Here is a 14543-nt window from a genome sequence, read left to right as displayed (position 1 = left end):
CCTCTAAGGGTTGAGAAAGGGGCTTGAGCTCCGGATGGAGCAGGGTCACGGGTGAACAAGGGAAAGTTAATATCTGTCACTTAGATGCCAGTTAGCACTTCCGTCACGGTGGTGGCTACAACTACAGACACCAGGGTTTTGACTTATTCTGAGTCCTGCATTGTATGGTAACATTCAAAGGTGATTTAACATTAGTTTCACAGAAATGCTGATGGCAGGAATTTATTTTGTTCATTTTTTTTTTTTTATAAACGCTGGTTTATGAGGCTGGTTTATGCCCCATTAAACACTAATGTAATGTGTGTGTGTGTGTGTGTGTGTGTGTGTGTGTGTGTGTGTGTGTGTGTGTGTGTGTGTGTGTTTAGTAAACATTTCCTCTGCTCTGGTTTCTGTGCAGGTGAAGAAATCACACAGTGAATCTCATGTTCCAGACCCTTCGGACACCAGGTAAACAACATTAGATTTTTCAGAAGTCTCTATGTGTGTGTGTGTGTGTGTGTGTGTGTGTGTGTGTGTGTGTGTGTGTGTGCGTCCTAGTTCTCTGATCATGGTGCAGAGAGGTGAGGTTTCACTGCAGTTGCGAGCTGTGATGAGGTCATCAACACTTTCCCAAGACCTCAGTGTCTGACACACACACACACACACACACGTACAGAGGAAAAGATGTACTGATCAAATCCAAGGACAAGCAAAGGGAGCATGCTGTACACACAGTCATTTATTTACAGTCGATTAATTGATTGACAGAAAAATAATCAGCAGCTATTTTGATAATTGATTAATCATTTCAGTTCAATTTGCTGCTTTTCTTTGTCATACATTGTTGTTCACCAAATTTTGGTCGCAGAAAACAAGACGTTTAAAGTCGTCACCTCGGACTCTGGGAAGTTGCGATGGCTGTTTTTTCATTTATTTATTTACATTTCATTCAGTAAAAAACGAATGACGATAGCAGATAAATCACTAGTGAAAGTCATCGTTGGCCCTGAAACTATTTATTTCACACAATACACCATAGACTGTGAATTGCACTAAGCATATTTTTTCAATGACCAGACATAATGCGAAAACCAGAAAAGAGTTTATGAAACACCAACTCCTGCCATCGCCTCCCGAGAGGAGTGAAACAGAGAAGGAAGGGGGAAAAAAGTACAAGGAGGGGAGACAGAATCATTTCCTGCTGTTGAGAGACAAAAGAAAAGGATGAATGAAGAGTGTTGAAGCACAAGAGAGAGAGAGAGAGAAAAAAAAGCACCGTAATCTGTGAAAGTTCTTAACTGTTATTGCCATGTAAAGCCGATATATTTCTGGGCCCGTGTTTGAAGTTACGGCTTGGCTCAATAACACAATGAAGCGTTGTTGGTGTTAGACCAGTTGTCAGTGTTTTCAGTTAAAAAATGTACAGGAGAGCAGAATGAATGTTTAACTGTAAATAAGAAGAATGAAGAGTTGACGGAGAGAGTTCATTTAGCGCGTTTATTTTTCGTATGGTTTCTCTTTTGCGCCCTTAATTAAGCGGTGTCTTTGTCGTCTACTGAAAGCTATATGTTTATACCTGTCAGTCTGACTGTGGGTTGCAGTCATGTGTGGCGATGCTATCTGCCCATAGCATTGCGATGGCCAGCTTCCAGACAATGACACAGATGTATCGTACACACTCTCTTTTAGTACACACACACACACACACACACACACACACACACACACACACACGTACACACAGATTGGCAGGACGGCAGCCCGCATTTGTTTAATTCTCCCTCCATCTCTGTCATTTCTCGCTTTGATGTTTCACACAAGAGCCCGAGTGTGACCAACTTGCGGGCGGCGTGAGTCAGGGTTCACACACACACACACACACACACACATGCACGGACACGTTCATATGAGGTACTGTCCTTACACACACACTGAGTCAACATTAAACTATGTCCGCCACCAAAGGACATGTCAAAATGTGGGTTTGTGGCAACAGTGAGGAAGAGTCGAGAAAAAGTGTTTGATGTTGCTTTTCTTACAGTGTCCATGCATGAAGGTTTATTAAAACGCTTACACCTCTCGGTAGGGGTTGTGAACCGCAGTGTGAGTGGTTGTTGTTGTGTTAACAGCTATAACCGGGATCCAAATAAACAATAAACACCGATGTATGAAAGACAGATTTCTACCATGAATGCGCTTCGTCATTCTCTTCATGTCTTTATTTACTTCCTCTTATGCCACACACACTCTCACTTCACCATTACCACCTTGTGTGCTGGTTCCAGTCATGCATGTGGAACACATTGTAAAACTAAAGCATGCTGGCAGGCTGTGGGTTTGTATTGGAGCCCAGAAGTACACACACACACACACACACACACACACACACACACACACACACACACACACACACACACACACACCCACGCACACACACACACACACACACACACACACACACACACATACACACACACACACACACACTCCATAAAAGAGCCAGCAGGCCCGCAGACAATGTCTAGCGCCTCTGAACACATGCTCATGTAAGCTAACTGGTACGGAGAAGCATGGAGTTTATGACACGAGTGTGTGTTTGTGTGTGTGTGTGTGTGTGTGTGTGTGCGTGTGTGTGTTTGTGCGTGTGTGTGTGTGTGTGTGTGTGTGTGTGTGTGTGTGTGTGTGTGTGTGTGTGTGCGTGTGGTTCCTGTGTGGATATGCAGTATGTCATTGAATGTGTTCAGTGAGATCTCAACGTAATATATAGAGGTGGGAGATTCCCAGCTGTGAGAGCATATTGCTGTTGATCTGTTATTCATTTAAAAATCGCAGTTCATCTTTGTTCATCCATCCCTGTAGGTCTATGGAAATGCAGGACCTAGCCAGTCCTCATAACCGTGTGGGAGGTGGAGATTCGACGGGCTCCAAGCTGGACAAGAACAACCTTGGCAGCCCCTCCATCACCACCAATGGAACAGGAGGTGAGAGGGCAGGATATGTTTGTTACTGCAGTAGTGAATGGGCAGTTTTTGGCAGTTGGGTTTGTCCAAAGGTCTTAATAACACTGTGTTTACACTTCTTTTGTACAGATTAAACAAATAGATAACATGTGAATTGGTGAGCTTTAAAAGGTGCTGGTAGGATAATTCTGTTACCACTGGACAGAGGCTGGTTAGCTGTTTCCAGCTAAGCTAATCAGCTGCTAGCTGTAGCTTCATATTTACTCTACAAACATGAGAGTCATATTAATCTTCTTATCCAACTCTCAAAAAGCAGATTTACTAAAATGGGGATTATTTCATTAAAGGCCTATGTAGACCGATCTATGTTTTTATTTGAAAAAAGACCAGTAAAAGAGTGAGAAACCCGCTGTTTCAGTCTACACATCAACATGTCATAATAGCAGTAATTGATGTCTCATTTCACAAACTAAATATGAAAATACATTAAGTCCAAGCACCTGTAAAGTACATGCTGTTCATTTTCTGGGAGAGACGTAGAGGTTTTGATGATATCGAGCTCATGCTCCAGCAGAGATTCATATTGTAAATCACGTTAAGCAAAGTAAATTGATGAGTGTAATAATGTAATGAAATATATTTCAAAAATCATCATTTAGAAAGATTTTCAACATGAAGAGATAAGCACTTTGTTAAGGAATTTATAGAGACGGAAGGAGACGTGCACATGCACACGCACACACATACACACACACACACACACACCCCACGCTGGCTGGAGGACTTGTGTAAACCACTGCAGAATGTGTGTAAACACACGGTGAAGCACTTCTGCTCTTCTTTGCTTTGCAAAGTGTGTGTAGTCTGTGTGTGTGTATGTGTGTGTGTGTGTGTGTGTGTGTGTGTGTGTGTGTGTGTGTGTGTGTGTGTGTGTGTGTGTGTGTGTGTGTGTGTGTAAACCCCGCTGGAAACTCTATAAGAGCATTAAAGCATCACAGCTCTCTTAGACGTCAACACCAGTAAACGCTCTCCTCTCTTTTCTTTTCCTCTGTCTGTCTGTGTTTCTCTCTTCTCGTCTTTTTTTTTTTTTTTTACTGTCACCCTTGATCTCCTCATCGCTCTGTGCCTCCCTCTGCCATATTTTTTTTGACAAGGCAGTTTGATGTAATAACAGCACTGGATGTAAGTGCTTTTGTTGAGGGCGATCCTTTGAACTATTGCTGATTTAACAGGCAATGGAAACTAATGTAATGGAAAAAGTGAGATACCACATTTTAGTCAACTTGATGTGTCAACAAACACACACACACACACACACACACACACACACACACACACACACACACACACACACACACAGTCATAGAAATAGCCGTGCTCTGAACAGTGCATTCAGACCATATTAGTGCAAGTTAAATCATTTCTGATGAGCTAATGGTTTAAGCAGACAGAGCCGGGACTACACGCTCACAGCCAAAACAAACTACATACCCAACATTCCCCTCACCTGACATCAGCCAGAGCTCGGGCCCGCGGGCCGTCTCCATGGCGACTCATTTGTCTTCATTAGAGCTTGTCCGATGGGTTGTGTTGCTCCCCGAGGGGATTAATGAAGTCAAAATTGAATGGAGTTCTCAGATGGTCACCGATGATGAGTTTAAATCATGTTCAGAGAGAAACAAGAAAAGTAACCTAATAAAACAGCATGGAGGATGGTAAGGTGGTTAACAGGTGTGCTTCTCTTTCAAAAATAGTTTGGGAAATATGCTTTATTGCTGTGTCGAGAGTCTCTGTCTCTGTTAAAGTGGCTATCATCAATATGTTTGTATTTAGGACAGATCACATGACTAAACCACAGATAATTAGCATTCAACTTTGCAGTTCCCCCTCATCAATACGGCATGTTTCAGCGTCTTTCAGGTCACAAATGTTTTGCTTCATCGGCGTAGTTTCCGTCCACAGCAGGCAGCTGTTTTCCGTGTAATACTTCCAAAAACCCCGCTGTACGCTGTACCTGCTCAGGACCAAACGGCAGGCGGACAGAGCTAGCAACTATAGCTTGTGAACATAGTGGAGCATCTTACATCTTACAAGCCAGATATTTTCTTTCGGGAGTTGACGGAGAACAGCAACTAAACGGTTTAAATGAAGGCAACATTTTATACTTTGTTAGATGGCTAGAAACATTTTAACTCTATCAGGTAACAATATGTCAAAGTTGTTGTTTACAGATTGTTCCTGCTGCCCCAAAAGTGGTCAAAAATATCAGTTATTGCAAGTTTAAATGTAAAGCTAGAGCCAGGAGATGGTTGGCTTAGCTTAGCATAAAGACTCAAAACAGAGGGAAACAACCATGGCTCTGTCCGGAGGTAACAAAAACCAGCCTACCAGCCCCTTTAAGCTCACTAACATCTGTATCTTGATTGTTAAATCTGTATGAAAACCAGAGTGTAGAAACAAAAAGTTGTGGTGTTATATTTCTTGGGCATGGCATAGTGACTCATTGTTGTCTCTGCTGGTTGCCTGACTAGTAGGCAGATGTTTTATGTTTGGGTAGAGCCAGACTGTTTCCCTCAGGATCCAACTTTTATTGCTAAGCTAAGCTAACAATTTCCTAGCTCTAGCGCCATATTTGGCGTACAGATATGAGAGTGGAATTGACGTTCTCATGTAACACTTGGCAAGACAAATTAGCATATTTCCCAAAATGTCAAATGGTTTTAAACACCAATGTCTACTTTTTAAAATATTCAACACCATGTCCCATTATATAGTACCTGAGACTGGCATCTGGTTCTCAGTGCGTCGTGTCCTCACCACCTTCCCACCTTGCACCCCTTTAGGTGAAAACATGACAGTTCTAAACACGGCTGATTGGCTGTTGGGCTGCAGCAGCCCGCCCCCCGCCTCGAGCTCCAAGGACTATGGTACAGAGGTGCATGTGTGTGAATCCAAGGCCAGTGGTCATACAGTATTACTTTAAATGCAAAAGGAATGGGTTTCTATAGTTAAGGCTGGTTTGAGAGCTGATGTCTTTTTTTTTTGTTCCAGAATTGCAGTGATTTTCTTTTGCTGTGCAGTGTGTTCCCTGCTCTTTGGATCCCATTGGATTTATCACAGTGTGTGTGGAGTTTTTACATAGTTGCAGGGTTCCTTCCAATTGTGACATTCATAAAAAGCTGGGGAATTTGCTGAGTTTTACTGGGGAAATAAGGCAATATCAGGGAATTTTGTTAAAGCATCTCGTTGTATGATTGTATGATTTGTATGATTTGCATTACTAAACCTTTGAAATATCCATTGAGTTAAACTTTTAGGTCATTGTGGTGTTTTGACTTGGTTAAAGTAATTTAAAAGCTGTGAAATTTCCTAATAATTATAGTGGGAACCCTGCAAACAGCATTTGCTCCCATACTCAAACTGCATGGTAGTTTTCTGTGTGTGTGTGTGTGTGTGTGTGTGTGTGTGTGTGTGTGTGTGTGTGTGTGTGTGTGTGTGTGTGTGTGTGTATGTGTGTGTGTGTGTGTGTGTGTGTGTGTGTGTGTGTGTGTGTGTGTGTGTGTGTGTGTGAGATGGTACTTGATTGCTGGCCTCCCCTAACAGCGATCTTCTCCGTCTTTCTCAAGTGAAAACAGAGCCTATGAACAACAGCGATACAGTCACTACGTCAGGCGACACAGCACTGGACACGTACGCAGGCTCAGGTAACACACACACACATCTGCCCGAGAGAAATGTACTCATGTGCTATTTCCTCCTTAAGAGGGAAAAAAACTAATTCACATGTCTCTGTACTCGCCAGCTCTATATCAGTCTTTTTTCCTCAGACGAACACACGGGCACCATCATCCATTTCGGCTCAGCGGTACAGGCCTGCTGAAAGCTTTAATCCCGTGAAGTATTGCCTGTCCTTGGATTGCGTCATCAAAGGCTGGCAGGCGGATGAGAGAGAGCGAGAGACATTTTTACACTTGTCCTTTTTTTTTTAGACTCACACACGACCTCGTGCTCCCTCGCGCTGCAAAAGAACACACACACACACACACACACACACACACACTGAGACACAAAACCATTAAGCAACACACAGTGAGGGTTCAGAAGCAGCGGGTGGGTGGGGGACGGGAGGGGGGGGGGGGGGGGGTTGGTCAGTATTGAGCTCTGACATCCCAATGACCACAAACAGACATTGTGTTTTACTATGAGGCCCGCTGTGAGGGTTTCATGGACTACAGTGCTCTCTAAAAGGGAAGAACTTGGCTCCTCTCCATTGAAAATGCTTCAAATTGTGTTTACTTGAACAGCGTTTCAACTCAAACAAGCCCCGAGGCCTTGAACCGTGCCGTTCAGGGGTGGTTTTGTTGAATGTGAAAGGAAACAGAAGATTTGAGTTGACACCATCCATAACCTTGTTGTTTTTGATTATTGTGCTGTTTTTAGTAATCACCAGCAGCGGTTACAGCCCTCGTTCAGCCCACCAGTATTCCCCTCCGCTCTACCCATCAAAGTAAGTCTGGCTTTTTTACACAACAGAAGCTGCTTTCAAAGAATCCTTATCAAGCATGCCGTCTCCTGTACTTTATCTTTACTGTCCCATTCTGCCGTCATCTGTCTTGCATCTACCTCACCTTTCATCCCTCTCCTCTCCCAGGCCCTATCCTCACATTCTCTCTGCACCGGCCGCCCCACCCATGCCGACGTACGCCGGTCAACCCCAGTTCAGCAGCATGCAGCCGTCGACCGTCTACACTGCTTACTCCCAGACAGGACAGGCATACGGACTGTCCTCCTATGGTATCAATTCTGATTATAAATGGACAAGACCGCAAAACTCAATCTATAGTTGTTATAGCTTTTTGATTGACTTGTAATTGGCAAAAACTTAAAAAAGAAATACCCTTACAAGCATTAAAGCTAGAATGGCAGCATTATTTTAAACAGTGATGATGACCAAAGTAATGAATTCTGTTAATCTTCCAATTTTATCAGTACAGTTTTCTGATGCTGTAACGTGTGCAAACACTGTGTAATATTCTTCTTGTTCTTCTCGTCACAGACCTTGGTGTGATGCTGCCGGGCATTAAGACAGAGAGCGGCCTGGCCCAGAGTCAGTCTCCTCTGCAGACAGGCCTCAGCTACAGCCCCGGCTTCACCACACCTCAGCCCGGACAGACTGCATACTCACCCTATCAGATGCCAGGTCAGTTGGAAACATGCACTATCAAACACTTGAGTTTTTAATGCCTCCCTTGTCACTCCCACTTCAATTTGCATTATTTTCCTGTTGAAAAATGGAGGAAATATCCTAAGTATTTTTATATTCTTGCTGAAAATGATCTTACCTTTCAAAGCTATGACTTTGCACACGGTTTAAGTGTGTTTTCTGATTCCGATTTTGCTTGTCTGTCTAATGCCACCCTCTTCTTTGTGTTCCAAGGTTCCAGTTTCACCCCTTCCTCAGGCCTCTACGCCACCAACAACTCAGTCTCCAACCCCGCCAACTACACTGCCACACAGCAGGTACCTCAGAGTCCATATACTGTACGTGTGTGTCTGTGTGTGTGTGTGTGTGTGTGTGTGTGTGTGTGTGTGTGTGTGTGTGTGTGTGTGTGTGTGTGTCCTTCAGTTTAAACCTGCACTGCTGTTACCGTCCAGCTGAAAGTTAAGCTCAAGTAACATTTTCCCAGGCCCAATAAGAAAGCCCTTTTCCCAAAGGGAGTTCTTTCCAGAGCAGATCAACCACGCTACATGTTTGCTCTGAGTGAATGTCGGTTTCCTCATTATGCTGGCTCAAATTAAAGATGAGGATTTTGTTTGGTGCAGTTGCGATAGTATTTGAGACCAGAAGTGGTTTCACAGTCATGCTCCCACACAATGCTTCCTCTTTCAAGAAATGAAATCTAATTACACTGTGAACTTGCAACAAACTTACGAGAGAAACAGACAATGAATCTTTGTGAAAGAGTGTTTTGTTCTGAATATTTCTCCATGTCCATGTGATGAATTGTATTGTGGTAGTAAAATGCTTAAAGGGGATTTTAATGTTCCACTATGATAGATGTGGCTGTTTAGAGGGAGAAAAGTCAAGGTTTGGCTTGTGTGGGTGGATTAAGGGGAATATAGTGCGTGTGCGTGTGTGTGAGAGAGAGAGAGACGGAGAGGGAGAGAGAGACTTAGCAAGTCTGTGTGTATACAGTATGTGATGTGTGATTGTGCATGCTTGCATACACACTTTGCTGACTACACACCAACTGTGTGTGTGTGTGTGTGTGTGTGTGTGTGTGTGTGTGTGTGTGTGTGTGTGTGTGTGTGTGTGTGTGTGTGTGTGTGTGTGTGTCTGTGTGCATTCATGTGGTGTGCTCCACTTAATAAAAAAGGACTTGTGGAGATGGACGTAGTGACAGGTTTAGAGAACAGACTCATAAAAAGCGCCCATCTCCACTGGGACAGTAAAAAGCAGCAACACAAGGCTTGAGCTGTTTTGTACATATAAACTACAGAATCGAGGGAATAAAAGATTAGAGAAATGAGAAGGAACACTTGTAAAATCTCTCTTCAAGAGTCAGTTTGAACCTCTCCAGACAAGGGAAACATCTCAATTTTCCTATTTTACATTCTTGCGTGCTCATAATTCATGTCGTTCTCTGCAGGATTATCCCTCATATACGACGTTTGGCCAAAACCAGTATGCCCAGTATTATTCCGCCTCCACTTACGGGACTTATATGACCTCCAACAGCGTGGATGGCACAGGCTCCACGGCAGCCTACCAGCTGCAAGATCCCGCCCCTGCCATGACTGGACAGGCTGCCGAACTTCACCCAGGTTTGTGTTTTTAAAGAAGCAGATTATCAACACTCCACCGCAGTTCATAAATATGCAAACAAAATGCAAAGGTTCCTCACCGCTCCGTGATCTTGTAAACAGTAGAAAAATACCACAGTTTGGGTAACTGAGTTCAAAACTCTCTTTTGCCCATGATGAAGCACACAGGAAGTAACTTCAGACTGTAGCCATAGTTATTTGGCATCGCACTCGCTAATTGGAGGGTCGGCACATGTTTGCATTAGCCTCAGAGGATTTGATTAGAGTGAATTTATGTTAAATATTGCACTTTTATAGACAGGTCAGAGAAAGGGAAGAGAAAACAAAATAAGAATTAGAATAAGTAAACCCATGTGTACAGAAATATGGCTTGGTATTATTTCCCTTTGGTTTATCTTTGTTGTAATTCAGTAAGCCTAATTAAAGGATTTCTCTTTGTTTCTCTCCTCTTGGAGTTACAGTTGGTATCTGTTTTTTGTTTTTTTTGTCGCTCACATACTCTGTGTCTTTTTGTGTCTTTATCCTCCCCCTCTCTCTTGGTCCCCCCCCCTCTCATCCTGATTGAGACATAACAATATGAGAGCCGAAGCTTAGAGTCTGGTTCTGGTTACCACACAGCAGTGGGAACATATGGCATTAGGAGGAATGTGTGTGCTCACATGTATGCTCCTGCAGAATTCTGTATCTTTGCAAAAAAAAGCATCATATTACCTTTTTAATTTATTGCACAGCTCCATCTTCCCCCTCATCTGTTAAATCTTTACATTGCATGTTATCATGAATCAGTCAGAGTACCATTGGTACTTTTGTTTAGGTCCATTGGTAGTCTTGAAGTTGATCTGCTGTGCCAATTACCTTGAATTATTAAACCTGACTAGATGGCTTATTACTGTATACAGTCTGAATTATCGCTTTTCCTGAAGTAGATACTCTAAAGCACCTGTGGGATCAGCTCAAACCACATCATTACTGATGCTTTAATGCAGCGAAATAAAGTTTGTGATTGCTTGTGCAGTTCGAGACAGACATTTGATCGTTTTGTAAATTCAAAATGTTTCAAATGTTTAGCCCTGCCTGTGTTTCCATACAGTCTCAGGGGACTTTGATACAGTGCAGAGCCCCTCCACGCCCATCAAAGAGCTGGATGACCGAGCCTGCCGAAGTGGGGGGTCCAAGTCCCGGGGCAGGGGCCGCAAGAACAACCCCTCCCCTCCCCCTGATAGTGACCTGGAGGTAAGGGGCCGAAAAACACCCACTGACGGAGCTCTCACTCACTGAATATCCCATTTAAATCTCAATGGATATGCGCTATCCCATTGATCGACATCCTCTCTCTGTTCACTGAAGTCTCAAAACAACAGAGGAGAGGGCTGATAGAGACCAGGACCACCCATGTCCCTGTCCAATTAATGCACAGATGGGCTAAACGGATGGACATAACCTTCTTTCCTTGTCTCACTTGTTTTGTTCTCCAGAGGGTGTTTGTGTGGGATCTGGACGAGACAATAATCGTCTTCCACTCTCTGCTCACGGGCTCCTACGCACAGAAATACGGCAAGGTAAGATGCTTCTGTGTTTTAATCTCTATAGTCAATCTATCAACGTGGAATCCCGGGTTATAGCTGGGACAACACCGTTGTGGTTTTGATGAAGGTTGATGAACCTTCACACTTTGCTCCAGTTTTTTTAAATACGACAATTGATTTATAATTAAAACCCTTGAAGAAAGGCTACAACTGCTGCACTATTGGAGAGTGAGGATATGTAATCCTGTTACGGACTGACTCAAGAAAGCACTTAAAGACAAGTGAATAATTCTCACTGTTAATAGAGGGGGGGGGACATTTACAGTTCAGTTTAATTTGCTCTTTAAATATTCAATACTGACTAGCTGCCAAAATCCAAATGAGACAAGGGAGGAGTTGATAATATTGCTGATACACTTATCGGCTTGAGCAGCAATAAGCCTGAAGCACACCAGCAGTGAGTCACACTGGAATTTTTGTTGCCCTGGGCTTTGCCTCACAGACTACATGCAGGCTATACCATGCCCTGTGATTGGTGGAGGTTGTTGCGGCCATAGACAGCATTCCAGAAAGGGCTGAAATAAATTATAAGTGCTCAGAAGAATTATTCTGTTTTTATGTGTGGTAGTTTTTTTGTGCACATTTCTTACTTGGACAGACGTTTATTTCGATCTTCATTTTTGAACTTATTTGGTGGTCTCACCCTCTCATCTAACAGCTACACTGTTTATAGTTTCCTTTATTTTAATAGTTCTTGGCTCTGATCTGGGATCATCCTATGTGGCCAAGGCAACAGATTTTTTTTAATTGGGTGAAGTCGTTTCCTGTGGGCACCGGCGTAGCCACCGGCCCTGCCTGTACGGGCTTTGCTTCCCACTCTGCAGCCTTGCAGAGTCCACTCTGATATTCTCGTTTGGCAGTCAAAGAAAAGCTGGCAGAGCATACACACACCATTTGGAGGCAGACTCACATAGAGCCATAGGAGGCCAGGCGTTTTACAGATAGGGGGCTGATGTACTTCCTATTGGCTCTGCGGTAGTGGAGTTTGGTGAAAACTTAATTTACGGTTAGGGTAAGGTTTAGGATTATAATATCACAAATAGAAAAGCATTTCTCCTGACTTTCAAAGATGTAATGAATGAACTGTTAACGGCTCAAATAAGGTTTCACGTGACCTCTGATAACGTGCCATGTTTTGTATTAAAAATAATTTTAAGAGCATTTGTTCACCTCATTTACTGCTGCTCTCAAGAAATGTAGTGGCAGCTGTGTCTGTTCACACCTCGCCCAAAATAGTGTTTACACTGTTAACATAGCAACCACAAGACCTACAGTAAGTACCCTTCTCACACGGGCTTTGAGGGTCTATCTGCTCTAAATGATGTTTCACTTTTTTAGTAAATATACATAAATACACACATAGTTATTATTATGATCGTGAGGTGTTGAGTTTCCCGCGCTCAAATGATAACAGCGGAGGTGGAGAGTGTTTCAAGCTACTTTTGCCAGGACAAACTTGTAATTATCTGTGATTGATTGAACTTGTCTGGCAAACTATTTTTTATTTTTTTTAAAAAGACCGCCTCAGCCTTTACAGAGCCCAAAGTAACAGCCAAATTCAACTGCTCAAAGGGAATAAACACATTTCAGCCGTGAGTGTTTTCGACACCCACCGATGTCAGTAACTCTCTTTTGGCTGTCAGCCAACATAATCATTACGTGAGAGGCATAAGTGCCTCTTGTCTCTATGATTGACAGGGAAGCAGGAAAAGAAATACAGTCAAAAATTGCTGCTTTCACTATTAGCAGCTCTCAAGTTCTGGAGAGCGCTACACAAACGTTCTGTGCCCGTGTGCCCCGCGCTCACTTTCACTATCTTTCCCGTTCCTTTCTTTCTATTCTGGTCGTCTGACGGCGTCAGCGAATCGTGTGCCGAGCTGTCGTCCCTTGCTGACCTATCACAGATGATGGTTTTTGCAGCTGAGCCCCCGGCTCACACATACACGCACAAACCATTCACATACCACATACACTCTGAGCGTCTCCCTTTGAGGGTGCCTACTCTCTGCAATACACACATGAAGACACCCCCCCCCCCCCACAAACACCCCACCAGCACCAAGCATGAGGAATGTTGATGGGACAGAACAAGTGCAACCTGTCTGTCAGCATCTGCTGTGATGAGTAGAGCGTACCAACTCTAAAAGTGAGCGTGCGGGGGCCAAGGGGTGTGAATTGGGAAGAAGTAGGAGGCGCGTCAAAACAGAAACGGGTTTTTTTGGGACAAGAGGAAGTGACGTCTCTCGAATAGTTTTTCATGATGGTGATGTCATGATGGTGATGATGTTATCTTCTTCCTCTTCCATTAGGACCCTCCGATGGCGGTAACGCTGGGTCTGAGGATGGAGGAGATGATCTTCAACTTGGCTGACACACACTTATTCTTTAATGACCTGGAGGTGAGACACATGTCACACTGATACAAACAAAGACACACATTTCAAAAAATGTAAAGGGCACGTTGAATAACTGAGATTTTCTTGCGCAGTATTCCAATTTTGCACAGAGCTCAACATTAAGCACTTAGATACTTCTACTAGTATACTGTACTACCCTCTATTGGTGTAATGGAGGGCTGCACCATGTTTATATTCTAATTTTAGTGCATGCTGTTTTGTTATAATTGTTTGTATGAAAACTGGATAAATACAGCTGTAAACATATTTTTATACAGAGCTAATTTGTGACTTTATTTGTCTTAATACAGTTTACAGTTACTATGTTTGTTGGTATTTATATGTTTAATTTTTTTCATGCTTCATTTCTATATATTAAATACTCACAATGTGTACAGCAAACAAGTTAATTTAAAGTTATCTACCCAAGCATCTGTTCTTGTACTTCGGCTGCTGTGACACACAATTTCCCTGCATGGAATCAACGGTCTTATTGTAACTTATTTGTGCGTTGCTTGTGTCTGTGTGTGTACACAGGAGTGTGACCAGGTACATATTGATGATGTGTCATCAGACGACAATGGCCAGGACTTAAGGTGAGGATACAACAATTCACATTGTTTAAATAATAAGTTTGAAGTAAAAATGATTATTGATTTCTGTTGTTTGGCTCTTTTTATGGTAATATATATGTAATTATGTTATGTAAATAACCGTAAAATATCGTAATTTCTTACTATATCTTTGCATTTTAAAGGTATTAATGAATTGCATTCTTCTAAATACACACTGCCAGT

The 14543-nt window shown here is 42.9% G+C and overlaps 1 protein-coding gene across 4 annotated transcripts in view; it reads left to right on the top strand.

Moving 5' to 3' along the window:
• Positions 1-14543, top strand: part of eya4 (EYA transcriptional coactivator and phosphatase 4) — a 40518-nt gene that overhangs the window by 20229 nt on the left and 5746 nt on the right. For 3 of the 4 annotated variants that reach the window (XM_068708785.1, XM_068708786.1, XM_068708788.1), the window contains exons 3-15: positions 398-447; positions 2839-2960; positions 5783-5866; positions 6566-6643; positions 7380-7446; positions 7591-7733; positions 7996-8139; positions 8377-8459; positions 9590-9764; positions 10855-10997; positions 11240-11323; positions 13660-13749; positions 14284-14342. In XM_068708785.1, the coding sequence (XP_068564886.1) occupies positions 398-447; positions 2839-2960; positions 5783-5866; positions 6566-6643; positions 7380-7446; positions 7591-7733; positions 7996-8139; positions 8377-8459; positions 9590-9764; positions 10855-10997; positions 11240-11323; positions 13660-13749; positions 14284-14342 (1322 nt within the window). The remainder of the gene's footprint in view (positions 1-397; positions 448-2838; positions 2961-5782; positions 5867-6565; positions 6644-7379; positions 7447-7590; positions 7734-7995; positions 8140-8376; positions 8460-9589; positions 9765-10854; positions 10998-11239; positions 11324-13659; positions 13750-14283; positions 14343-14543) is intronic. The other variant, XM_068708787.1, reaches the window with a different exon arrangement.

This window comes from Cebidichthys violaceus, unplaced genomic scaffold (genome assembly GCF_023349555.1).
Source record: "Cebidichthys violaceus isolate CVI_PGR_0920_01 unplaced genomic scaffold, fCebVio1.0.p SCAF_14, whole genome shotgun sequence".
Lineage (NCBI taxonomy): Eukaryota > Metazoa > Chordata > Actinopteri > Perciformes > Stichaeidae > Cebidichthys > Cebidichthys violaceus.
The sequence above is the reverse complement of the archived record's forward strand: the minus strand, read 5'-3'. Positions and strand labels throughout refer to the sequence as shown.